At 47.1% G+C, this 25,073-nt stretch overlaps 1 protein-coding gene, 1 long non-coding RNA gene and 2 pseudogenes across 5 annotated transcripts; 3 read left to right on the plus strand and 1 right to left on the minus strand.

Moving 5' to 3' along the window:
- LOC146889305 (protein FAM50A-like) overlaps positions 1-10,046 on the plus strand; it is a 31,669-nt pseudogene extending 21,623 nt beyond the window's left edge.
- A 77-nt stretch (positions 10,047-10,123) lies between these two features.
- LOC148117469 (uncharacterized) lies at positions 10,124-12,964 on the plus strand. The gene is made up of 3 exons (XR_015737063.1): positions 10,124-12,210; positions 12,600-12,745; positions 12,816-12,964. It is a non-coding gene; the product is annotated as an uncharacterized LOC148117469 (long non-coding RNA).
- Positions 12,965-13,309: 345 nt separating this feature from the next.
- LOC146889307 (plexin-A3-like) lies at positions 13,310-22,320 on the plus strand. 4 transcript variants are annotated; one of them, XM_087903129.1, is made up of 9 exons: positions 13,310-13,475; positions 13,737-13,830; positions 14,511-14,625; positions 14,775-14,922; positions 15,111-15,207; positions 15,479-15,757; positions 15,885-16,098; positions 16,604-17,093; positions 22,188-22,320. In XM_087903129.1, exons 4-6 carry the CDS (start codon positions 14,836-14,838, stop codon positions 15,607-15,609), a joined length of 315 nt encoding a protein of 104 aa, XP_087759255.1. In that variant the 5' UTR covers positions 13,310-13,475; positions 13,737-13,830; positions 14,511-14,625; positions 14,775-14,835; the 3' UTR covers positions 15,610-15,757; positions 15,885-16,098; positions 16,604-17,093; positions 22,188-22,320. The 4 variants fall into 4 exon arrangements, with proteins under 4 accessions (XP_087759255.1, XP_087759257.1, XP_087759256.1 ...); XM_087903131.1 differs by lacking the exon at positions 22,188-22,320 and adding an exon at positions 17,861-18,403; XM_087903130.1 differs by having other exon boundaries at positions 14,511-14,922.
- A 766-nt stretch (positions 22,321-23,086) lies between these two features.
- On the minus strand, positions 23,087-24,374 carry LOC148117470 (EKC/KEOPS complex subunit Lage3-like; annotated as a pseudogene).
- Between the last annotated feature and the right edge of the window lie 699 nt (positions 24,375-25,073).

A 25,073-nucleotide genomic window follows, 5' to 3' on the forward strand; every position in this document is an offset into this window, starting at 1 on the left:
AAAAAAATTACATGTGCTTGTGCTTGCCTTTGAGTTAGTGCATGTGAATGTAGATATCCATTGAGGACAGAGGCATCACATGCCATGGATCTGTCGTTACAGGCATTTGTGAGCTACCAGATGTCGGTACTGGGAACTGAACTTGGGTCCTCTTGTAAGAGCAGTATGCTCTATTAACGGCTGAATCATCTCCTTAACACCCAGTATAAAATTCATTCTTAGGGCTGAAGAGTTGGTTCAGTGGTTAAGAACACTGGCTGCTCATCCAGGGGACCTGGGTTTGATTCTGCTAACTAATTACTGTCTATAACTCCTAGTTCTAGGGGATCTTGTGCCCTCCTCTGGCATCTAAGGGCACTGCATGCTTATAGTGCATCAGATAATATATAGGCAAAACATCCATACATATAAAATTTTTAAAAGTTTAAAAAATATAATTTATTTTTTCTGGGTGTTAAAGCATGCCTATGATTCCTGCAGTTGGTAAGCTGAAGCAGGGGAATAAAGTGTTTGAGACCAGGTCTGGAGAGCTTTTTTTTCAGCAGTAAAGAGCATTTGTTGCTTTTTCAGAGGACCAGAGTTCAACCCCCCAGCACCCACAGGACAGCTCACAACTATCTGCAACTCCAGTCCCATGGGTTGTGATGCCCTCTCTGACCTCCAAGAGGTGGTACACATATATAAATGCAGTAAAACGAATTATGTACATAAAATAATAAAGTAAGCTTGGCACACACCTTTAATCCTAGCACTTGGGAAGCAGAGTCAGGTGGATCTCTGTGAGTTTGAGGACAGTCTGGTCTACAGAATGAGATCCAGAATAGCCAGAGCAACACAGAGAAACCCTATCTCGAAAAACAAAAATAAATACATAAATCGATTTTGTGGCAGGTGGGGGGGACTGTTTGAGACAGGATTTCTCTGTGTATTAGCCCTGACTGTCCTTGAACTAGCTCTTGTAGACCAGGCTGATCTACAAACTCACAGAGATCTAGCTGTCTGTGCCTCCCAAGGGCTGGGAATAAAGGCATGTGTGTGTGTCACCATTGCCTGGCAATAAATATTTTAAAAAATACTTTGAGGCTATCCATCCCTGGTGGAGCAGATTTGTAATCCCAACTCATCAAGAGGCTGAGTCAGAAAACCTAAGAGTTCAAAGCCCGTGAAGGCTACAGAGAGATTGGAAGGCTATTCTTGACAGGTTGTCAAGAATTTGTCTTAAAAATGTAAAAAATGAGCTGGGTAAAAAATGAAAAATGAGCTGGGTGGTGGAGGCACATGCCTTTAATTCCAGCACTCAGAAGCAGAGGCATGTGATCTCCGTGAGTTTTTTTTTTAATTTTTATTTATTTATTTATTTATTTATTAAAAATTTCCACCTCCTCCTTGCCTCCCTTTTCCCTCCGCCTCCCCACCTTCCCCTCCCTCTTTAGTCCCAAGAGCAGTCAGGGTTCCCTGCCCCGTGGGAAGTCCAGGGTCCTTCCCCCTCCATCCAGGTATATAAAAGTGAGCATCTAAACAAACCAGGCTCCCACAAAGTCAGTCCATGCAATAGAATCAAAACCCAGTGCCATTGTCCTTGGCTTCTCAGTCAGCGCTCATTGACCGCCACAATCAGAGGGTCCAGTTTGCATCCAGCCTGGTCTTCAGAGCAAGATCCAGGACAGCCAGAACTGTTGCACAGAGAAACCCTGTCCTATAAAAACTAAAACAAAACAAAAATTAAAAAAAGCCTGGTATAATGATGCACACCTTTATTCCCAGCACTCAGGAGGAAGAGGCAGGCAGATCTATGTGAATCCCAACACTCAGGAGACAGAGGAAGGCAGATCTCTGTGAATCCGAGCACTCAGGAGGCAGAGGTAGGCAGATCTTAGTGATTTTCAAGACAGCCAGGGCTACATAGTGAGACCCTGTATCAAAACAAAACAAAACAAACAAACAAACAAACAAATAAATAAGAAGGGCTAGATGGCATCGATAGATTGCTCAGTGTATAAAGCACTTTCTGTCCAAGTGTGAGGAGTGGAGTTTGGATCCCCAGAATCCACTGGAATGCCTGTCAGCCATGGCAGCCCACCTGGAATTCTAGTGCAAAGATAGGATCCCTGGGGCAAGTTGGTTTGCTAGACTAGTTGAATTGGCAAGTTCTTAGTTCAAACAAGAAACTCTGTCTCAATATATACGATGGAACATACTTGAGGAAGACACCTGGCATCAATCTCGGACCCCACATACGCATTCCACACACATGTGCTACCACCCATGAAAGAAAGTATATGCATGAATGAATGCCACATACATATGCTCCCACCTCAAAGGGCTGAAAATCCAACTCAGTGGTAGAGCACTTGCCTAGTATGCCCAAGGCACTAGGTTCAATACACAATATTGTAATTTTAAAAAATTCAAGACAAGACTGGGCTAGAAACTATCTCAAAACAAGACATCTGGGACTTGGTAGACCTGTAATCCTAACTACTCTTGAGGCAGAAAAAATGATTTGTTCATGGTCACTCTGAGCTATAGAGTGAGTTTAAGGCCAACTAGGGCAATTTGTTGAGACCCTATCTTAAAATAAAAAGTAAAAAGAGTCATGGCTTGGCAGTGATGGCACACACCTCTAATCCCAGCACTCAGGAGGCAAGTTTGAGGCCAGCTTGGTCTGAAACATTAGACTAAATAATTTTAATAAAAACCAGGAGTCAGATACTGGCGTAAAAACCAGGAAGTTCAAAGAACTGGGAGCAGCTGCCAGTTGCTTGCTTTCTCTCTTCTTCTTCTGTCCAAAATGCTGAGATTCTGTTTACATCCCCACTTTATCAGTTCCTGTCCTGCCTCTACCTCCTGAGTGCTGGAATTAAAGGCATGAGCCAGGAGTGCTGGGATTAATGGCGTGTGTCACCACTGCCTGGCTTCTACGGTACCTCCACTTTCTGAACTTCAGATAAGCTTTATTTGTCAGGATACAAACAAGATATCACATAACACTGGTTTACAGAAAGAGTTTCAAAATAAACAGGGCCACACAGAGAAATCCTGTCAAAAAAATCCAAACAAAAAGAGGAGCTGTCAGGAGGTGGTGGTGCACACCTTTAACCCCAGCACTTGGGAGGCAGAGACAGGTGGATCTCTGTAAGTTTGAGGTCACCCTGGTCTACAAGAAGTAGTTCCAGGACAGGCTCCAAAAACTACAGAGAAACCCAGTCTCGAAATAACAAAAACAAAACAAAAATAGGAGCCAGAGTGATATTAAATGCCTCTAACCCTAGGATTTGGAAGATCACTGAGAGTTTAAAGACAACCTAGTTTACTGCTGTACTTGTGAGTTGCAGAGCTTTATAGAAAGAGTGTCTCAAAGATCCAAAAAGAAGGCTGGGGGCATGGTTTGGCAGGCAAGAACTTTTGCTCTGCAAGCATGAGGAAATGAGCTTGAATTTTCAGCACCCATGTAAATAGTCAATCATGGCTATACATGTGTCCACAACCACAGCTTTGAAGGAGTGGAGACAAGTGGAAATAAGCCAGAGAGCAATAGAAGAAGACATCAAATATTCTGCTCTGGTCTCGATGCATGTGCACAAGGGTACAGAGGGTTGCCATACTCATGTACTCATATACACGTGAATCCAAAAGGAAGAGGTGCACATCTGTGATCCCAGCATTTCAAAGGTGGTGAAGGCAGGAGGATTAGGAATTCAAGGTCAGCAGCCTGGTGGTGGTGGTGGTGGTGGTTGGCTAGGACTGTTACACATAGAAACCCTGAGATCCTATGTAGAAACAATGTATAGAGTCTTCCTACTTACATTATGAAAGATAGCCCAAAGAGAAAAGCAATTTTGGCTTATCCATGCAGCAGGATATTAGTTGGCCCAAAAAGAAAGTCTTAATCCATGGTTAACTATGTCAAAACTTGAAACTATGAAGTGACAGAATATAAAAGCACATATATTTATATTGTGTGATTATGATTGTATTTGAGATGTCCTGAAGAGCAACTCCATAGTCAGTAAGTACATGACTGATTCCCAGAGCTTGGATATGTATATGAGGGGAATGGAGAATGATAGCTAACTACTTACTACAGAGTTTCTATTAGAAGTAATGAAAATGTTTGGGAATCAGATAGCAGTGATGGTTGCACATCTTTGTGATTATATTAAGATGTCACTGAACTGTATACATTAAATACATGTCTTATATGAAAGGTGAATTATATCTCAGTAAAGCTGGTTATAAAGAAAAAGAAGAGGCTAGAAAGATGGCTTAGTGGGCCAGGTGGGTGGTGGTGCACCTAACACTCACGAGACAGTGGCAGGTAGATGTCTGTGAGTTTGAGGTCAGTCTGGTTTACAAAGCAAGTTCCAAGGCAGCCAGACCAGAGCTAAACAGTGAAAACCTGTCTTGAAAAAAAGAAAAGAAAAAAGTAAAAGAAAGGCATCTAGATGGTTAAGAGCACTTGCTATTGTTGCATAGACTGGAGTTCCTAGCTCTCATATTCAGTGGTTCACAACTGCCTTTAAGTCCAGCTCCATAGACTCTAATGCCCTCTGCTAGCCTTCTTGGGCACCTGAACACATGAGGCACACACACACGCATCGCACACAAATAAAAGAACAACTGGAGTTGTTGACAAACACCTGTAATTCCAAAAGATGGGAAGGTGAAGCTGAAGGATCACTGGAAGTTCATGGCCAGCCTGAGCTACAGTGTGAGGCACTGTTTCAAGGCAATGTGGGGGAAAAAAGCCAGCTGTGGTGGTATGAGCCCATAATAATCCCAGTATCGGGAGGGTGAGGCACAAGGGTGGTCAGTTCGAGGCCACACTGTACTAAAGGGAAAAGAAATGAAAGTAAAAAAAAAAGAGCAGAAAGAAAACAATGGATTTAGAATCCCAGATTCATTGTCAGAGTGGCTTGTTGAGGAAGGCGCTAGATGAAAATGGCTATAAGTTGCAGTACTCCAAGCTTTGTGCTAGGTACTTGTACATTATTAGTCCTCCAGTTTATGGACCATTGGGGAAAGAGCCCTGACTTATCCAGCAATCTTTGCTAGTATTTTTTATAGGTCCAAGCAAAATCTTGCTACTGCAGCAGGTGACCCAGGGCTCCCACAGGAGGAGCTGACTCATGCCTCAGGCCCTAGGGGGTGTGGTGCTGGGCAAGCAGGGATTCCAGGGTTGCTGGAGGGAGCAAGCTAGGAGCTGGGGGTGTGGAGAAGCACGCACCTAGGACTCAGACATTGAGCATCTGGGTCATTTCTCAGGAAGGGTTCCCCAGTGGCCCATGGGCGTTTTGCACTGTGCACTAGAGTCTTGGGCCCAGGGAACAGCGGCCTCATTCCCATGCACTCTGCCTCTCAGGCCTGGGTCCATCCTCCTTGAGTGCCCCCTCTTGGTGCTGTCTTATGGTCCAGGTTTAAAAGGCCCAGGCAGCCTCAGGCCAGCCCTGTGTGGGGGCGATGGCCATTGCAGTTTTCATTGCACGTGAGGTGAGGCTGAGTGGCCATGAGAGTGAGGCTGCTGTAGGGCACGGGGACACGTCCACATGGCCAGGAGTGGCCACCCTGTGTCAGCCACGTTGGAGGGACAGGTAAGTGGCCACCATGCTTACAACTTGTGTACTAGTAGTCTGATGGATGTCCGGGATTCAGACAGCCTAGGGGTCCAGACTGTTTCAGGGGTCAGGCCCTGTCCCTGCATCTCGAGGCTCACTAGGCACTATATGCCCTGAGTAGGAAGAGACGGTCAACTCTATTGTAGTCCCATTGCCTGATATGATCCTTTTGTAGAGGAGGAGCCGTATCTCTGAGCATTGCTGCAGCCCCTGCATCGACTAAGATATCCACGGTTCTGCCTAGGGGTGCCGCCAATGGGGGCAGGACTGGCTGAGTTGGTAGCACCATGGGGGAGCATTGTGGGAGAGCAGGGGCTGTGGACCCACATATCTGTATGGAGCTTTTCTCATTATCATGCCCTTTGCTGCCAGGGCTGTATCAGAGGGGTTAGCTGCATCTGTGATGCCTGAGGTTGCCACTTAGAGGTGGGGGCTGGGATGGGGTCTTTGGCTGCAAATCATGACTTTCCAGGTCTCATTCCCATTCTGTCCCTGGCCAGTTTCTAAAATTGGCTTTCTGCAGAGTGTAGAAGAGGTGAGGGCAGGATGCAGCTGCTTTTCTCTTTCTCCTTCCATTCTTCTGGCTGTTGCATGAGGGGTCCTGGATGCAGACCTGACAAAAGAACCCCAGAGAACTGATCAATCTGAGCTGAAACTTGACAGTTTCAAACTGGAATTGCTCCCTGTTCCGGCTTTTCTTTTTTCTTTTCGGTGTCTCCTTGCCCCCCCCCCCCATGCTGAGTCCCTCCTGTTTCCCTTGGGAATTAGGCAGTGAGAAGGTAGCACTGTGCTCTGCTCCATTGACTGCACACTGGCTGGGTGTGGCCTGGGGGTGAAGTGCATTTTCCCTATCCTTGTGGGCCTTGCCCTACATCCCTAAGGCTGCAATGGTATTTGGACATGGTGCTTCCTACATATAAGACTTCTGGGACTCTCAAAAGTAGGTAAGACCCCTCTACCCCTACCTCTCTCAGACTGACTTCTGGATCTTCAGGGAGAGCCACGCAGGGCTGACCGAGCATCTATCTGCCTGTATCTGAGCAAAGCTTGAATTACGTCTGTCCCTATGAGACTCTTGGCTTTGTGTTGCAGCAGAAAGGCCAGACTGCAGACTCCTGAATAGGCAGTCAAGGCCCTCCTGGGGAGAAAGCACTTGAGAGACCATGACCTAGAGATGTGGTGGCACTGAAACCAGCCTCAGGCCTTAATTCTCCAGAGCTTCGCTCTAGGACTCCTGTTAGTAGCACCACTCACAGAGAAGCATGCGATTATTCTCTCCTTGCCTTTCTCCTTCCCCAGCTCAGGCAAGGGGTATTTGGGTCTAGGCTCCCCTGTGATGTTCTCCTGTGCCATCATCTGCTCTCAGCCTTGGGGTGTAACGTTTGGGTCCCAGTTTTGGTATGGCCTCACACCCTATCCTTTTAAGCATCTGGCTCTGCTGCCCCCTTGGGTGTGGCCCAGTTAAGATAAGATTTCTTGGCTTCTTTCCAGTACAGGGATGGAGGATGATTGATGGCTTCCAAGCTTGCCTGTGGCTGTTATTCATTTGCCCTATTAGAGGCTCTTCCCCTCTCCCAGCCTCAGTTACCATCTGGGGTTCTGTCATGTTGGATGAGTTTTCCTGCCCCTCTGTGGCATGGAACCTGGCCAGCCAGGGTCTCTGGGCCGAGTAGGTCAGGGGGAGGGAGAAGATCTTGGGCCTGGGGTCTCTGACTCCCACTTGTTGTCTCTCCTCAGGCCTGTCCCTGGTACACCTGCTGATTATGCCCAACGTCTGACTTCTCCCATTGCTGTTCCTCACTATAGGAGTTTGCATGGGTAGCAGCAGGCCCTTTCGTACCTTTGTGGTGACAGATACCACACTGACTCACCTGATTGTCCACTGAGTGACTGGGGAGGTATTTGTAGGTGCAGTGAACCGAGTTTTCAAGCTGGCTCCAAACCTGACTGAGCTATGGGCACATGTTATAGGGCCCGTTGAGGACAATTCTCATTGCTACTCATCCCCTAGCATGCATGTGTGCTCTCATCGTCTGGTGCCTGTGGACAATGTGAACAAGCTGCTCCTCATAGACTATGCAGCCTGTCGTCTGGTAGCTTGGGGCAGTATCAGGCAGGGCATCTGCCTATTCCTGCATTTTGATGATCTCTTCAATTTGGGTGAGCCCCACCATCGCAAGGAGCATTACCTGTCAGGGGCCCAAGAGCCTGACTCCATGGCAGGTGACATTGTTGAACAGGGCCAGGGGCCTAGCAAGCTGTTTGTGGGCAGTGCAGTTGATGACAAGTCTGAATACTTTCCCACCTTGAGTTCCCGTGAGCTCATCGACGATGAAGACAGTGCAGATATGTTCAGTCTGGTGGGTGAGATATTATGCCTGTTCGTTCTGTCCTCTTTCTTCTCCTTCTTAGAAGTCCAGGCCCAATTCACTCCTTTCTCTCAGTCTTGACCCTACTTCTTGGGAAGGAAAGCTTTGATTTGAGAGGGAATTTGTGACCCTTCACTGACACAGAGATGCAGATCACCTGCTGAGGACAGGAAATTGGGCAGGATTCACCTGTGGAAAGCCTATATCTGGAGAGGCTGAGGTCACCTTTCACTCTGTGGCATGGATTACAGTAATTGCCCAGGCAGGGAAGGTGGGATATCTAAGGGGAAGCCTTTGGAAGGCCACATTGTTAGGTCAGGGTTGGGGAGTCAAGGGGGCAAAGGGAACAGGTCTTTATCCTGTACTCATACTTTGCTGTCCTCTCCAGGTGTACCAGGATGAGTTTGTCTCCTCTCAGATCAAGATTCCTTCAGACACACTTTCCCTATACCCTGCCTTTGACATCTACTACATATATGGCTTTGTCAGTCCCTCCTTCGTGTACTTCTTAATACTGCAGCTGGACACCCGGAAGACGCTGCTGGATACAGCATATGAGAAATTCTTCACATCCAAGATTGTGCGCATGTGTTCAGGAGACTGACAGTTCTACTCTTACGTAGAGTTTCCCATTGGCTGCTCCTGGCGTGGTGTGGAGTGCCACTTGGTGCAGACTGCCTACCTGGCCAAGCCTGGCCCAGGCTTTGGGAGTGCCAGTCGATGTGGATATCCTCTTCACTATCTTCTCTCAGGGCCAGAAGAACCGAGCCAGCCCACCTCGGCAGACCATCCTTTGCCTCTTCACACTCAGCAACATCAATGCCCACATCCGGCAGTGAATCCAATCATGCTATCGTGGGGAGGGCACACTGGCCCTGCCCTGGCTGCTGAACAAGGAGCTGCCATGCATCAACACCATGAGCCTTTGCTTGCCCTGCTGTCCCTGTGCTACACATGACAACTCTGTCTTTCTGCTTCTCTGCTGGGTGACTGTCTGTCCATACCCAGGCTTGACATGGTACTGAGAGTGACTGACACATTTGTTCTGACACCTGCTTTACCTTTCTTGAGAGCCTAACTCTGTACCTATGTCTTGGCCAGTGTCCTGTTCATATATTGTAACCTTCATTTTTCTGACTCTATTAATTCCCAGCTTGCTCTCTGCTCTATATCAAGTCTTGTAAACCAAGGTTTCTCCTCTCTCTCCCTGCTTCCTGTCACCAGTCCCATTTTCTCATGGGGTCCTAGGGCAAACTGTCAGGCATGTCTGGAGGGTAGTAGCTTCCAGGTTCTGCTTCTTTACAGATCTAATAGCATCTCTCATTCATCCCTCCTGTGTCATTCACCCCTCCTGTGTCACCAGCCCATGCAGATCAATGGAAACTTCTGTGGGTTAGTGATGAATCAACCATTGGGTGGCCTACATGTGATTGAGGGGCTACCCCTATTTGCCAACAGCACTGACGTCATGGCCAGTGTAGCTGCTTATACCTACCACCAGCACTATGTGCTTTTCATCGGTACCCACAGTGGTAATCTGAAGAAGGTTGGTCCTAGAACCCTTGTATTATGAGTTTGGGAATGTTTTTTCACACTATGGGAAGAAGGGCTGGGGAACAGAATGTTCACATGAGCCTAGGTTACTCTGAACAGGCTATGATGACTTCCCAGGTTAGGCTCCAAAAGCTGAATCCTGCTCCTTGGGTGGCTTCTCTGCCATCTACCTTCACCAGCATTTTCTTTTTAGCTGAATCCAAGATAGCCTTTGCCTTGGTCTAAGACTGTGGCTGTTATAGCTACAGGTCTTCTGACTGAGTGAAGGCTCAAAGAGGTCCTATCTGACCAGCTCAGCTGCAATCTAGAAAGTCCCTGCCTGGGTACTGGTAACTATGGTACGGTGAAGCTGGCTTATCATTTCTCTGTCCTGGTTTGTGGCTCAGTTGCAGGTTGATGGCTCTCAGGATGCCCAGCTGTATAAGACCGTCTCTGTGGTAGAGGGCAGTCCCATACTCCGAGACCTGCTCTTAGCCCTGACCACCAGCACATACACCTCCTGAGTGAGAAGCAGGTGGGCCCATGGTGGGTGGTGGTGGATGGTGGGGCAGGGGTGGGCTGTGTGCAGATGTGACTGTTCCCAGGTGAGCCAACTCCCTGTGGAGACCTGTGAGCAGTATCTGAACTGCGCTGCATGCCTGGGCTCAGGGAACTCACACTGTGGTTGGTGTGTGCTACAGCACAGGTGAGGGCAGTGGGTGATGGACATGGGGTGGCAGGGAGCTCCCTGGGGCCATTATCTTGGGAGACAGAAGAACTTAGGAGGGCCTTGCCAACTGGACAGAAGCCAGCCACACTTGCTATACTTTCTTTCACCCACCTGCTCTGTTTTCCCCAGCTTTGAGCTTTCCCCTCCCTCCCTTCTCCTCCACTTTGTCCAGCTAATGAGCAGAACTTCCACCCTGAGTGACATCCCTTGGATCTCAGGGGATGAGGCCAAGACACACTGTTGCCTGGCAGTAGGAGCTGGGTATGCTGTCCTCTGCCCCCCTCAGCCTCTTACAGCAACCCCATCTGGTCCCTCTTGGGACAGTGCTCAGACTGCTCTGGCCTGTCCCCATGCAGGTGCTGCCGGGAAGGGGCCTGTCCAGGTGCCTCTGCTCCACATGGCTTTGCGAGGAGCTGAACAAACGTGTACAGGTGTGTGCGGGTCCGGCCCAATAATGTGTCGGTGACATCCCCTGGAGTGCAGGTAAGTGATATGGTGGGTACTTGGGCCCATTATGCTTCATGAGGGAGGGGCTTATTCTGCTCTGACCTCTCTGCCTTCCCCAGCTGACCATAGCCATGCACAAAGTGCCAGACATTAGTGCAGGTGTGAGCTGTTCATTTGAGGAGGTGACTAAAAGTGAGGCTATTCTGCTGTCCTCTGGAGAGCTGCGTTGCCCTTCACATCCCTCCAGGTGCTCCAGACACTTACCAGAGGGCAATGTCAGTGGACTGGGGCTGTTTTGGGTGTTGTGGGGTAGGACAGGATCCCAGGCTAGTTGGTGATGGCCACCTGTTTGTTGCAGGGTCCACGCATACTGTGCAGCTGCAGCTGCTCTCCATGGAGACCGGTGTGAGGTTTGCTGGGGTTGACTTTGTCTTCTACAACTGCAGTGCCCTCCAGTCATGAGTACCAGGTCCAGAATCTGTCCCTAGGCCTGGGGATGGATAGGTGCTCTGGGATATATAATTCTTGCAGTGTGGTTGCCTCTAGGACTTTCGGGATGAATTTGTTCCCACATCTGTCCAATCCTGATGTGCACTGTGTGACTTACGCAGGTTCTGCCTATCCTCTTCATTTGTTCCCCGGTGCATTTTGTGGGAGGGTGAGAACAGGGTGGTGTAACCTTCTCTGTTATTTCTGAAGCCACTTCCCTCTCCAGGTTTATGTCCTGTGTTGGCAGTCCTTACCCCTGCCACTTCTGTAAGTACCGCCATATGTGTACCAGCCACCCACAGGAGTGCTCCTTTCAGGAGGGCAGGGTCCACAGCCCTGAGGTGAGGTGGTGCAGTGCGCTGCAAAAGATTGGGCTCCTTGGCTGGCCTCTCACTTCTTTGTTTGTTCTACCATTTCCTTGGGCCTGGAGAAAGGTGGGTAGCTCAGCATGCTCTGACTGCTGTTCTCCCAGGGATGCCCTGAGATCCTGCCTCGAGGAGACCTCTTGATCCCTGTGGGCATCATGCAGCCTCTAACCCTGCAGGCTAAGAATCTTCCACAACCTCAGTCAGGCCAGAAGAATTATGACTGTGTAGTCTGTGCACAGGGGTGACTGCCTCAGTTACCTGCAGTGCGCTTTACCAGCAGCAGTGTGCAGTGCCAGAATGCTTTGGTGAGGTCCAGGTTGGGTCAGCCAAGGACAATTGTTTTGTTGTTTTTATTGTTGTTGTCAGTGGTGGTGGTTTGTTGGTTTGTTTGTGTTTTTTTTTTGGTGTCTTCTCAGCTTACTGATCTGGAAGCCTCTGGTTGATCTGGTTGATCCAGGCAGGCACTTTATAGTCTTTTTTTTTTTTTTTAAATCGGGGATTACTAAATTGGGCAAGGATTTTGCTTACCTTACTTATACTCCTGTGGTTCCATTTTTCTTAGTATTTCTATGAAGGTGATGAGTTTGGTGACACCTACCTGAACTTCTCTGTGGTCTGGGATAGAGATTTCCCCATTGATAAGCCTCGCAGCTTCCAAGGTAAGGCATGACTTCGGTCCAAGGAATGTGCTCCTGGGACAGGGTTGACACTATTGGGGCAAGTCTAGAGGACCTAGAGCCTCCTGCTTCTCTGCCACTGCCTGCCCCATCAGTAGTCCTGTGTGCCTGCAGCCCTTCTATACAAGTGCTGGGCTCAGCGGCCTAGTTGTGGCCTCTGCCTCAAAGCTGATCCCTGCTTCAACTGTGGCTGGTGCATCTCGGTGCACAAGTGCCAACTCCCAAGAGCAAGTGGATGCACCCAATCCAGAAGGGTGCCTGATGCAGCCATCCCCAAGTCACCTACATTAGCTTCACATACTAGTCCTACCTGGCCTGCTGGGCATGTATGAGTCTGGCCTGATCTTCTTGCCTCTTATCCTGTTCCACAGATCCACCCACTCACAGGACCCAAGGAAGGTGGCACCCAGGTCACCATTGTGAGTGAAAATTTGGGCCTCACTTTCCATGAGGTTGGCCTGCAAGTAGCTGGTGTACGTTGTAACTCCATCCCCACCAAATATGTTAGGGCTGAAAGGTGAGTGTGGCCATGTTGAGTACCCTGTCCTTGTGTACCATGGCTGGTCCTGACCTTCTGTGACTCCTAGGATTGTATCTGAGATGGAGGAATCACTGGTGCCCAGCCCACCACATGATCCTGTTGAGCTCTGTGTAGGTGACTGTTTAGCTGACTTTTGCACACAGTCCGAGCAGCTCTACAGCTTTATGGTATATGGCCTGCCAGTCTCTTCCCCTACCCAAGTCCTCTATCTCCTCTATCTGGGGGAATGTGGAGTAGCCATTGAATGGGGCTGGCTTCTACCTCCTCTTAAGGGCTGCTTCTTTCCCAGACCCCAACATTGGACTGTGTGAGTTCTCGGGCCCCAGCTTCTAGGGGCACTCAGCCCACCATCTCTGGAACTTCTCTGGATGCTGGCAGCAGGGTCACAGTGATTGTAAGAGAAGGCGAGTGCCAATTTGTGAGGTGGGCCAGAGCACAAGCAGTCTGGAGTTGAGCATTATGTAGAGGGCTATGGGGACAAGGTAGTCGAAGGTGCCAGACCACCTGCTTCAAGCCTACCTGCTTTCTTATGTAGGAGAAATGCCGAAGCAATCGTGTGTAACTCACCTGTCTCCACCCTGGGCCCGAGTCAGGTGTCTATCACCCTTGCCATCGACCATGCCAACATCTCCAGCCCTGGAGTCATCTATACCTATACCTGGGACCCCACTGTCACACACCTTGAGCCAACCTGGAGCATCATCAAGTGAGACCCTGAGGAGGATTGGATTAAGGACTCAGTTGGGGCTCTTAGTGTCTGTCTTTGGGCCTTACATGTTACGAGGGCTTTGGGGCATCAAATCCTTCCTGAACCCACGACAGTAGGGGACACAGAGTTGTCCTGCCCATATAGAGCCTTGCACCTACTAAATCATCCAAATTTCGAGGCTCTGAGCTCTCAGAAAAACCTTGGTAACTTCAGGGTAGGGTGGAGGAGGGAGCCTGAGACCGTCCCCCATCTCTCTAGTGGAAGTACTGCCATCACTGTGAGTGGAACCCATCTGCTGACCATGCAAGAACTCCATGTACAGGCAAAGTACCATGGTATTGAGACGACTAATGTAAGTAGCAGCTTCCTACTCCACTCCCACCCTTTCTACTTATTCAAGGCTTCATGCACTGAGGTGATTGCCAATGTATTCATAGACATGCCAGGTGATCAATGACACTACAGTGTTATGTAAGGCCCCTGGCATCTTCCTTGGGCACCCTCAGCCTTGGGCCCAAGGTCTGATCATGTGCAGACAACCCACTTCCTCAACTGTTCTTCCTTCACCTACTATCCCCATCCCAGCTTTGAACCATTTGGGCCATCTGGTGTGCTAGATGTCAAACCTGGCTCACATGTTGTATTGAAGATGCTGGGAATAGGGATAAGGAGTAGAAAGGAGGGGAGGAGCAGAGACCTGGAGAGCTTGTCTATGTCTGTGTGGGTTATCTACTGTTAGGTCAAGAACCTGATCGCTGCTGTACCTGGCAGCTGCCGCCTCAACTATACAGTGCTGATTGAAAGACAGCTGTGTGCACTAACAGTTTCAGTACGCAAGTTCTGTGTGATTCCCCTAGCCAGACAGGCCGGCAGCCAGTCATGGTGCTTATAGGCCTGTTACTCCTTAAGTGAGGATAAACTTATCCAGCAGCAGATTGACTACAAGACCCTGGTGAGCGTGGGCCCATATGAATAGGAGAAGGGGTGGAGGAGCCTTGTTCATGATTGATGCTGGGGTTCCTTCACTCTTAGAATCTTCAATCTGTGTGCCTGGAGAGCGAGAACAGTGCTCAGGTCCCTGTGAAGGTTCTCAACTGTGGCATCATTTCCCAGGTCTAAGACAAGATGTTGAATACTATGTACAAGGGTATCCTTTACTCTCAGTGCCCCAAAGCTGAGGACATGGACTTGGGTAAGGTCCTTCCCCTTTCTCCTAGCCCCCCACTTTCCAAACCTTCCCAGGGGTCTCTCAGACTCTGTACCTGAGCTCTATTCCTTAAGAGAAGTGAGCCTAAGGCTTTGTGGGGTAAATGTCACTAAGAGCTGACTGTGGTCTGCAAAGTGGAGCCAGGGACGCATGGCCCAAGTCATCCTTCAAGATGAGGATGTCACTACAAAGATAGAGTGTGACTGGAAGAGAGTCAGCTCACTGGCCCACTACCAGGTGAGGAACTGGCAGCCTATTCACCCCCCAGGCTTCCAAGGAGCAGTGGCTAGGTCTGCTCCCAGCCCTTATCCTTATACTCATGAGTCCTCCTCATAGGGCCTTGGTTACCACTACATTGAAGAGCCTGGATGAGTGATGGCCCCTTGTCTTCCTGAACTGCTCCTTCTTTGTCTTTGGACCTCCAGGTGACAGATGGTTCCTTAGTAGCCCTGGTCCCGAAACAAGAGTCTGCCTATAACATGGCCAACTCCTTCACCTTCACCAATTCACTCAGTCACTATGGTAGGTATCCTCATCATGGTGACTTCTGCTGGCCTTGTGTCCTTTAGTTAAGGCTGTATAAGTCATCTTTGGAAGCCCCAAGTTCTTGTCTTGACCCAGCTGGAAAGACTATTATTTTGTGCACCCGTTCTATAGAGCCTGGTAGGGCAGAGTGACAAGAACAGATTGGTTCCACAAAGGCTCCTGGGCTCTTGAAGAGGAGTGGAGTAAGAGGGAGGGTAATGGCCAGGGCCTGTTGGGGCCTAAGGGTCCCATCTCTCTTCTGCCTTAGAGAACTTACTCCATGCTGCCAGCAGCCCGGATAACCTTCGTTCCCAAGTATCGATGCTTACACCTGACCAGGAGGCAGGCATCAAGCTGTGGCATCTGGAGAGAACCATCCATGATCATGCTGATCACTGAGAGTGAGACCTTGGCAGCAAGATGGACGCAGAAATATATCTGACAAGGCTGCTGGCCTCCAAGTTGTGGACCCACCTCAGGCTCCCTTGGTATCTACATAGATATCCTCTAGCCCAGTCTTAGCCGTGAGATGAGCTGGTCTTACCAGGTAGGGACCACAATCTCAGGACCTTTGCAATAGGACCTCTAGGCCTGAGGTCAAGAGCAGGTCCATTTTAGGAATTCTGACCCTTCAGTAAAGTTGTTTACTGAGCTTTTCTTCCCCTGTCTGTCAGGTTTGGGGAGCTTCTTGACATAGTGGCCTTACTGCCACTCATAGGACACACTGAAAATGTTTGTGGATGACCTATTTGAAACTGTGTTCAGTATGGCCCATTGGGGCTCAGCTTTACCCTTGGCCATCAAGTACATGTTTGACTTTCTGGATGAACAGGCTGACCAGCGTCAGATCAGTGACCCTGATGTGCGCCACACCTAAAAAAGAAACTGGTACTTATTAGCTCCTGGATATTGCTGGCCCTTTCAAGGATGGGTGGGAGGAAGAGAATAGTGACTTAGCCAAGGCCCAAGGCCCATGGAGGCAGGTTGACTGACAGTTGAATAACCTATCAGGCAAAAGGAATGAGACAGTGGCTTGGCCTGGAACTGAATATGAGTATATCAAAGATGAGTACTGCTGGATTGTTCAGATGGAAAATGCTAGTCTGGCACTGGAATTGACCATTTTCTACAGGGTTCTGCACGGGGGGGTAGAGATATTGATGACTTGGCACAAGTGGACACAGTGAAAGCTTCAGGGGTAGAGATTGAGGACAGAAAGCCTGAGTCGAGCAGAAAGTAAAAGAAAAAGTCATTTACCCTAAATGTGTCCTTCCTGTTACCTCAGGAATAGTTATGAGCTGGCCAGACAGGAAAAAGGTGTAAAGGAAGGCAGTGGGGGAAAGGGGGCCTATACAGCTACTGGGTAGTCTCAAGTGTATATCCTTCTGTTCAGCTTACCTCTGCATTTCTGGGTGAATGTGATCAAGAACCCGCAGTTTGTGTTTGACATCCACAAGAATAGCATCACGGATACCTGATTGTCAGTGGTGACCCAGACCTTCATGGACTCCTGTTCTACATCAGAGCACCATCTGGGCAAGGACGCCCCTTCCAATAAGCTGCTCTATGCCAAGGATATTCCTAATTACAAGAGCTGGGTGGAGAGATGGGCTCTGGGAAACTGCTGTGTGTGCATCGTGGCTGGCTGGAACTGCCTGCCTAAACAGCGTGTCTGAAGCTGGCTAAACAGTGATGACACATGAGTTTTGGCTTTTGTTACATGTGCATGATTGACTCACCCAGGGTTTCTACAGGTACTACCGAGATATCGCAAAGATGGCATCAATCAGTGACCAGAACAATCGTGCCTCCATGCTAATATGTTCAATGTCCTAAGTGCACTCAGTGAGCTCTACTTCTATGTCACCAAGTATCATCAGTAGGTATGTTGATGCAGCTTACAGATCCCCTGTTGCATGGTTCTGATGATGCAATTAGGGACAAAGGCAGGGAGGTTGATGGAATGAGGAGTGCCAAGGATTTGAGCAAGATGGAACACAGAATCCATCCTGTATCTTGTCTACATTCCATTCCTTGCCTAGGGCCAGCAAGGTTAATAATTTCCCTAGATGCTTGGATTTAAGGAATACAGGAGAGAAACCACTAGCTGGAGTATAGAATTACCACTGGACAAAAGTTAAAAGGCTGGAGAATCAGAAGGGGTAGGCAAAGGTTTATGGGTTGGGACCAGAGGTAGGTGCATCCAGTTATTAGCAGGGCCTGTGGCTTTTGTGATTGGAGATGCCAGCAGACAGAGGAACACAAAAGGGAATGGAGGCCTGGATTCATGTTCTGAGTAGCTGGATGTTGGTCACAAGCTGGAATCAAGGATGGCTGGCTCTAGCATGAATCTCTAGGGCTGAGATCTGGATGTGGTGTTGTTGGGGAGGTTACCATGCCAAGATGCCCCATCACACCTGGGCCCCCTTCATTATTGCCTTGCTTTGGGCCCTGCAGGGGGAGGGGAGGGGGTGATAGGACTATGCAATCTCCTACCAGCAGCAGCAATACCTCCACCCTCTTGCCTTGTGTTCCTATGTCAACAGAGCCCTTGCCCTCCTAGCTTTGTACACTCTACCCACCTATTTATTAGCCTAACCCTACCTTAATTTCCCTATGTAAATATACTTGTCCCATGGGATATTGCCAGCCTCACAGACCTGCTTCCTTGGTTGATCTGGGCCTTGCTTCCTGTCCTGCTTCCTTTGTGACATTGCCAGCCTTGGCTCAGCCTCTGGCATCTCACCTTTGCTGGAGAGCCTCTGTACCAGCAGCATTTGGGGTTGGATGATACATCGTGAAGCTGCCCTCAGATTGACTAGGCCTGGCCAGCCATTGTCCCTCTACAGATGTTTCAGGAGTCAGACCACACGTTCATGGGGCCTATTGTCTCTGAGAGAACTCTAACCAGGTTGTGCTTGGACGTGATGTGGGCCTGGGCTTCTGGAACATTCCTTGTGTCCCTACTGCCAAATTTCCTCAGTATTATAGGCACTTGCCCTGAACCCCTTCATTATCAGCTGCCCCATCATATCACCTAAGGGACCAAGGTGACAGTGCCTTACTGTTTTGTGTCTCCTGCCCCCTCTGAGGAATCTGACCCTGTCTGATGGTTCCAGACCCCCAGTCTACTCTTCTTTTGTTGCATGAGTTTTCCTTTGTTGTAGTAATTTTTTCCTAATTAAATGTTGGGAAATAGGGTCAGTGCATATCGTTGTCTTTGGGGCAGGTGGGTAGACCGGCTGAGGTGTGGATGAGCCAAACTGTGGGAAGAAATATAACTCTTTATAATATTTCTAATGATTTTAGGAAGATCATAGCAATGGGTAGTCCATTAGGCAATTCAAGTGGCTCCTATTTCAAGATTGAATAAATCTGCTTCCTTTTCCTTGCATTCACTATTTCTATTCAGATTTCCCTATCTCCCTGCTTCTACCCTGCCCTTTTAGCACATTATTAGTTGGAGTTGAAGAAAGAGAGATGCCGCGAATAAGAGACATGTCCCCCCGTCTTACAAAAATACTTCAGTGGGGGCTAGAGAGATGGCGGGTGGTTAAGGGTATGGGTTGCTCTTCCACAGGATCCAGGTTCAATTCTCAGCACCCACATAGTGTCTTACAACCATTTGTAACTCCAGTTCTGATACCCTCTTCTGGTCACCTCAGGCACCAGCCATGCACATGATATACATGCAGGCAAAACATGCACACATCAAACATAAAATCAAACTAATTTAAAAGAAAAACTTCTAGTGGTTTCACTTGTATCAAAAATTTTGAAGATATGGCAGCTCACTGGATTATAATTGCAGTGGATCAATCTGTATGTGAATTACCCCCATCACTTGTTAGATGATGCATATGTGATAAAGATATTGTACAATAAAAAAAGGATAGCTTGGGACTGAGGAAATGGTTCAGTGTCACACAAACTTGAGGACTGGAGTTTGGACAGCAATTGCAGCCTCAGAAAACAGAAATGAGGGTAGGTATCCTGGGACAAGCTGGATAGCCTTGCTAGTCATATAACCAAGTTCTGTTAACAACTGAAAAACCTTGTCTTTTAGAATAAGGTGGAGAGTGATAGAAAAAACTCAACATCAACCTCAGGCCTCCACACATATACAACAGGTTTCCATGTATATACAGGATCATGCATATACATACACATGAGAAAATTCAAATAAAAGCTGGGCGGTGGTGGTTCATGCCTTTAATCCCAGCACTTGGGAGGCAGAGGATGGCCAGGTCTACAGAGTGAGTTCCAGGACAGCTAGGAGTGTTACACAGAGAAACCCTGTCTTGCAAAACCAAAACTAACTAACTAACTAACTAATTAACTTAATAAATAAATAAATAGATAGATAAATAAATAAATCAGAGTAGCTTGATCCTGGTAGTTTGAAGCTGGCAGCTGTACGTTAAACTCTAGGCCAGCATGGGCCATATGAACTGTCATAAAACAATATGAAAACCACACCTGGCCTGTGGGATTCTTTTTTTTTTTAGCTAAAATGTTAAAGTCTTGTTTTTCGGCTGTAGCTGCCTCATAAGATCTGTACAAGATCAAGGTAACCATTAGTCTAGTATTAAGGGGGACCAGTTCATGAGCTCCCACCTATTACTGGGAGCTATTAATAGTGGATGGCTACTAGGGAGGGAAGATCAGTTTTCTTTAAGGGTGTGGCTTTTTATAGGTCTTACATGCTCCAGTGAATGACCCCACACCCAGAAATACATGGGCTGTATAAATTGGACTTGATGGTTATATTTAAAAAGAGGACACCATTGGGAAGGGGGCTAAAGAAGCAGGTGAATCTGGGAGGAGTTAAGGGTGGGGTGGGGGTGAATGAATTGCAATACATTGTATGAAATTCTCAACGAATTAATTAAAAATATTGTAAGTGCCTTGTTGGGAAGACTGAAGAGATGGCCCAGCCACTAAGGGTACATACTGCTGTTTTTCCTGAGGACTTGAGTTTAGTTCCAGGCATCCACAGCAGTGAACTCAGCTGCAGCTCCAGAGGATCTGTTGCCTTCTTCTGGTCTCCAGGGGCACTTGCACTCACATGGACAACTCAAACTTAGCACACATGTGCGTGTGCGCACACGCACAAGCACACACACAATTATTTTTTTAATTAAATCATGTGTCTTAAACATGGTGTCTTCAGTAATAGGGAGTTACATTCTTCTCTCCAGCCCCTGCTTTTAAAATTAAGATTAAGAAAAAGAAATATGAGAGAACACTAATACCAGAGCCCATCAGATCAATAAATGACACCAAGTTTAACAGATGAGACTCTGAATAGGAACTTGGAATGACTTTTGAATTCAGGGAAGAATAGTGAAGGAAAGGCAAGCAAGACAGAACCCTAGATGCACCCAGTGGGTTCTAGTTGAATATTACACAGGATACATGAGCACAAATGTGTGAGGAAAGAAATTGAGACCTGGAAAAAGGATCTGCCCCTGTGTTAACTGCCTAGCACTGAAAACAAGACAGGGACTAGAAGCTGACTCCTCTTTTGTGAGGCAGTGTCAGGGTCAGAAGAGTCATGCCTTAGTAGTGATGAAAACCTTCTTCTATACACAGGACATCTCCACTCCATGTTTCTAAGAAACATGATAACCTATAGTGAAAATCTAATGGCATCTACAGATGAACCACAAGGCTGAATGTAGCCAAGTTGCAAGACATATGTTTTATAGGGAGTTAATGTCTATCCCCAAATGCCAGGTGTCGGGCACTTTTCCTTGATTGGTGGAGAAGCTACAAAACCTAAGCTGTGTTTCTGGGTTATTTGTTCTTACATAAACAAAGTTTTTTTGAGCAGGGGTTATATTGCTATTTGGTTTAAGAGGGGGAATATCAGCAGTGTTAAGGAGTTGGAAAACCAGTATCTGGTGAGAAGAGACTGATTTTCAGTAGTGCAATTAACTAGGGTATGTCAAGATCATTCAAAGAAATCTTACTGATAGCTCAAAAATTAACCAAGAATAATGATGTGTTCAAACCTTTTTCAGTTTTGCAAGACAGGATTTCTCTGTGTAGTTCTGGCTGTCCTGAAACTTGTACTGTAAACCAGGCTGGCCTCAAACTCAAGAGATACTCCTGCCTCTGCCTCCCAAGTGCTAGGATTAAAGGCATGTACGACCACTGCCTATGAATGAATGAAATGAATTTTTAAGTATTCAACAATTCTATTAAATTGCATCATATATGTGTCTATTCTACAATGCTTAAAATTGCTTTTATGTGCTGGGTAGTGGTGTTTCACACCTTTAATCCCATACTTAGGAGGCAGGCGGATCTCTGTGAGTTCGAGGCCAGCCTGATCTACAAAGGTAGTTCCAGAATAGGCTCCAATGCTACTGAGAAACCCTGTCTCAAAAAACAAAAACGAGCAAAAAAAAAAAAAATCCCAGCACCTGGGAGACAGAAGTAGGTGGATCTCTGTGAGTTCAAGGCCAGCTGGGTCTAGAAAGTTTCAGCACAGGCTCCAAAGCCACAGAGAAGTCTCGTCTCGAAAAACAAAATAAACAAAAACAAACAAACAAAAAAACAACAACTACAAAAAAATAAGCAGCTGCTATGGAGTTTGTCACCAGCCTAAGCTGTGAGACCCTGTTTCAAAAAATGAAAAGAAATTGAAACAAATAGACTAGAAAGGGAAAATTCACTTTAGGTGAAAAAATACTTAGAAAGAACTACAATGTTAAACTTGCAAAAAGTTTGTGTTCTATTATTGCTATTCACTTAAAAATTTTATCTATTTTGTGCGTGTGTATGTGTGTGTGTGTGTGTGTGTGTGTGTGTGTGTGTGTGTGCACATGTGCAAGCTCTACCCAAGGTCAGAGGACAGCTTTTTGGAGTTGGCTCTTTCCTGTTACTTTGTGGGATTCAGGGTTTATGTTCAGGTCATAATGCTTTCATGTGAGTGCTTTCAAATTTTTTTTTTACTTTTATGTGTGTAGGTTTTTGCCTGCTTGTATGTCTGTGTACCACATGAATGAAGTGACCACAGAGGCCAGAAGGGAGCATTGGATGCTTTGGGACTGGACATAAAAACAGTTTGAGTCTATGAGCATGCTGCAGATCAAACTGAGGTCCTCTGGAAGAAAAGACTGTGTTCTTAACTACCAACCATCTCTACAATCCCAATAAAAAAATCTTAAACCCAGGTGGTAGTGGTACACACCTTTAATCCCAGCAAAGGCAGAAGGGACTTTGTGAGTCTGAGGTCACCCTGTTTTACAGAGCAAGGACTGCCACTGCTACATAATGATAGTCTGTTTTTAAAAAGTATTTTTTGACAATTTCATGCATGTTTATAAAGTACTTTGAGTATCTTTATCCCCTATTATCCTCCTCTCATCCTCATTGAACCCTTTCTTCCTAACAACTACATCTCCATTTTTATGTCTATCTTTAGTGCCCTACTGTGTTTAATTAGGGTTGCTTGCATAGCCATGGGTGTGGGGTTATTTACAGGAATATGAGCAACTTAATAGTGGTTACACTACTGAAGAAAAACATCTCCCTTTCCCCAGCAGCCATTAACTGCCACTATCTCCTCAGAAGAGGGGCCTCATGATATTGCTATACATTTATTATACTGATAAAATTCTAATACCAAAAGTTTCCCAAAGTGGAGGCACTAGTGAGCCTTGCATGAGAGGGTGCATGTAGTTTGAATTTTCCTTTATTTTTGAAATTGTCTTCATCTACTTTCAGTGTTGGGATTGAATCAAGGACCAAATACTTTAGGTGAATACTCGTATCTTGTACTAACAGACACCTGAATTCCAGAGTCTCTCTTCTGACACAAGGAAAACGTCAAAGAAATTCTAGAGGTGGAAAATAAACTCAAATACAGATTAGAAGCACAGCTTTATTTTCTTCAGCAACAAACATTTAAGCACCAGACTAAACAAGTAGCCCCTAAGTACCTGAAGACCAAGTCAGGCAAAAAATATTTAGCCCTGCATTTAAGTAGCAGCTACTATTTCTGGAATCTCTTGATTGTACTGCTTAGGAGGGCCGGACATAAGGTCAAAGCTGAGTGCTTTCTCCCAGCCAGGCTTACTGAGAAACTGGCGGCCCAAAGTGCTGTATGGTGTTCACCACTAGGGAAAGCTGGTCAAGAAAGTTCATGATGGAAATTCGGAGGAGGCGAGAGTCTTTCCAGATCCAGTGTCTAAGACAAAGGAAAAATATTATTGTTATTACGTTCAAAATCATAATTCCTATCTTTCCTTCCTTCCTTTCTTTCTTTCTTTCTTTATGTCTGTCTGTCTGTCTGTCTTTCTTTCTTATTTTTTTTTGAAAGAGAGAATCTCACAACGTAGCCCTGACTGGTCTGGAATTCATAGAAATCTGCCTCTGCTTCCTACCCTTTCTAGATCTCGCCTCATATCCTGCAGATAAAGACTGGTCCAGTGCACCAAGCCTCTCCTTAGAAGTCGCCATAGTGTTCCATTTCTAAGGAAGTTCAGTCTTGGGTGGAGAACTGCCCAGTCACCTATCCAGAATGCCAGGCTATTTCAGCACTTACACTTCCAGCATGCAACCGCTCACTTTAAGCTCCTTCCCCAATGGTCCTTGGTGGGGTTTGGGATCAGGAGCTATGGACACACAGGCGATTTCTGCCTCCAAATAGGTCGGGAAAGGCACTGCAAGGTTGCTGATGGAGAGTCAGGAAAGGTGAAATCTTGAATCAATTTTGCCTCCTTGGACCTCTAAAACCATCTCATCCAGTTTAAGCTCCCAGACTACATCTTTCCCACTACTTGGGCAATTCCTGCTTATTTCCCTCCACCCTCTGGTCCCCCTCCCCTGTTCTCTTCTCATGAACAGACTGCCCATGGTTAACATATCTCAATTACCACCACCCCCACCCCACCCCCTGCCTCCCGACTACCCCTTCCCCAACCTCAAGCATCCAGAAGGTGGCCCAGTTGTCTCTGGCAGGATACAATCTGTGATGTCAGGTCCCCGGCCTTTGGGTTAAAGGCATGGTTCTTTTGCTCCGGTGCTCGTGAAACAGGGTGATCTCCACTGGGAATAACTGCCACTGTGCCTGCATCGCTGGGACAACAGCGCCTAGTCAGTAAATCCACACCATTTGCAGTGTGGCTTAACCCTCTATGTGCTCCCTGCATGTCTACTGCTGCTCCACTTTCCAGCCCATCCTCTACCACCGCTGCAACCCAGAGCCCGCCTTATTCTCGAGCTTCTGCCCTTGATCAGGCTGCCAGTCCCCACATGCTCCTGCCCTAATGGCCATGCAACAAAGTTGCTAAATTGGGTCATTCCCACCTAGAGACCTCTGCCAGGATCTCTAAGAAGCTGATCTGGTCTGCATCTGCCTCCAAAGTGCCGTACCACGCCTAGCTTTCCCTTCAGTTTCTTAAAAGCGATCTAAGGAGTCGCACAGTGGTAGCACATGCCTTTAGTCCCGGCACTGAGAGGCAGTATGGGGTGGATCTCTGTGAATTTGAGGTCAGCCTAGTCTACAGAGCAAATTCCGGGACAGCCAGGATTACACAGAGAAAAACTATCTTGAAAAACCAAAAGAAAGAAAGAAAGAGAGAGAGAGAGAGAGAGAGAGAGAGAGAGAGAGAGAGAGAGAGAGAGACAAAGAGAGAAAGAAAAAGGAAAAACAAAAAGAAAAGAAGGAAAAGATGAAAAAAGTATCTAAGGGAATATTTACCCAAAACCAAAACAAAGCAATCAAAAATACCAATAAAATACTATAAACCAAAAAAATTGGCACAGTGGGATGTTGCCTGCCTGAAATACCAGCATTTAGGATAGAGGCTCTCATCCTGAGTGAGCTAACCCAGACAGACAGATAGATA

The sequence above is a fragment of the Myodes glareolus genome, chromosome X (genome assembly GCF_982192425.1).
Source record: "Myodes glareolus chromosome X, mMyoGla1.1, whole genome shotgun sequence".
In the NCBI taxonomy this organism is placed as follows: Eukaryota; Metazoa; Chordata; class Mammalia; order Rodentia; family Cricetidae; genus Myodes; species Myodes glareolus.

Bases quoted from the DNA above. Each gene is read 5' to 3' on its own strand.
- LOC146889307 (XM_087903130.1), top strand. From the start codon at position 14,836: ATGGCCCAAGTCATCCTTCAAGATGAGGATGTCACTACAAAGATAGAG. The intron at 14,923-15,110 runs GTGAGGAACTGG...TTGGACCTCCAG, and splicing joins GCTCACTGGCCCACTACCAG to GTGACAGATGGTTCCTTAGT. The intron at 15,208-15,478 runs GTAGGTATCCTC...CTTCTGCCTTAG, and splicing joins CAATTCACTCAGTCACTATG to AGAACTTACTCCATGCTGCC.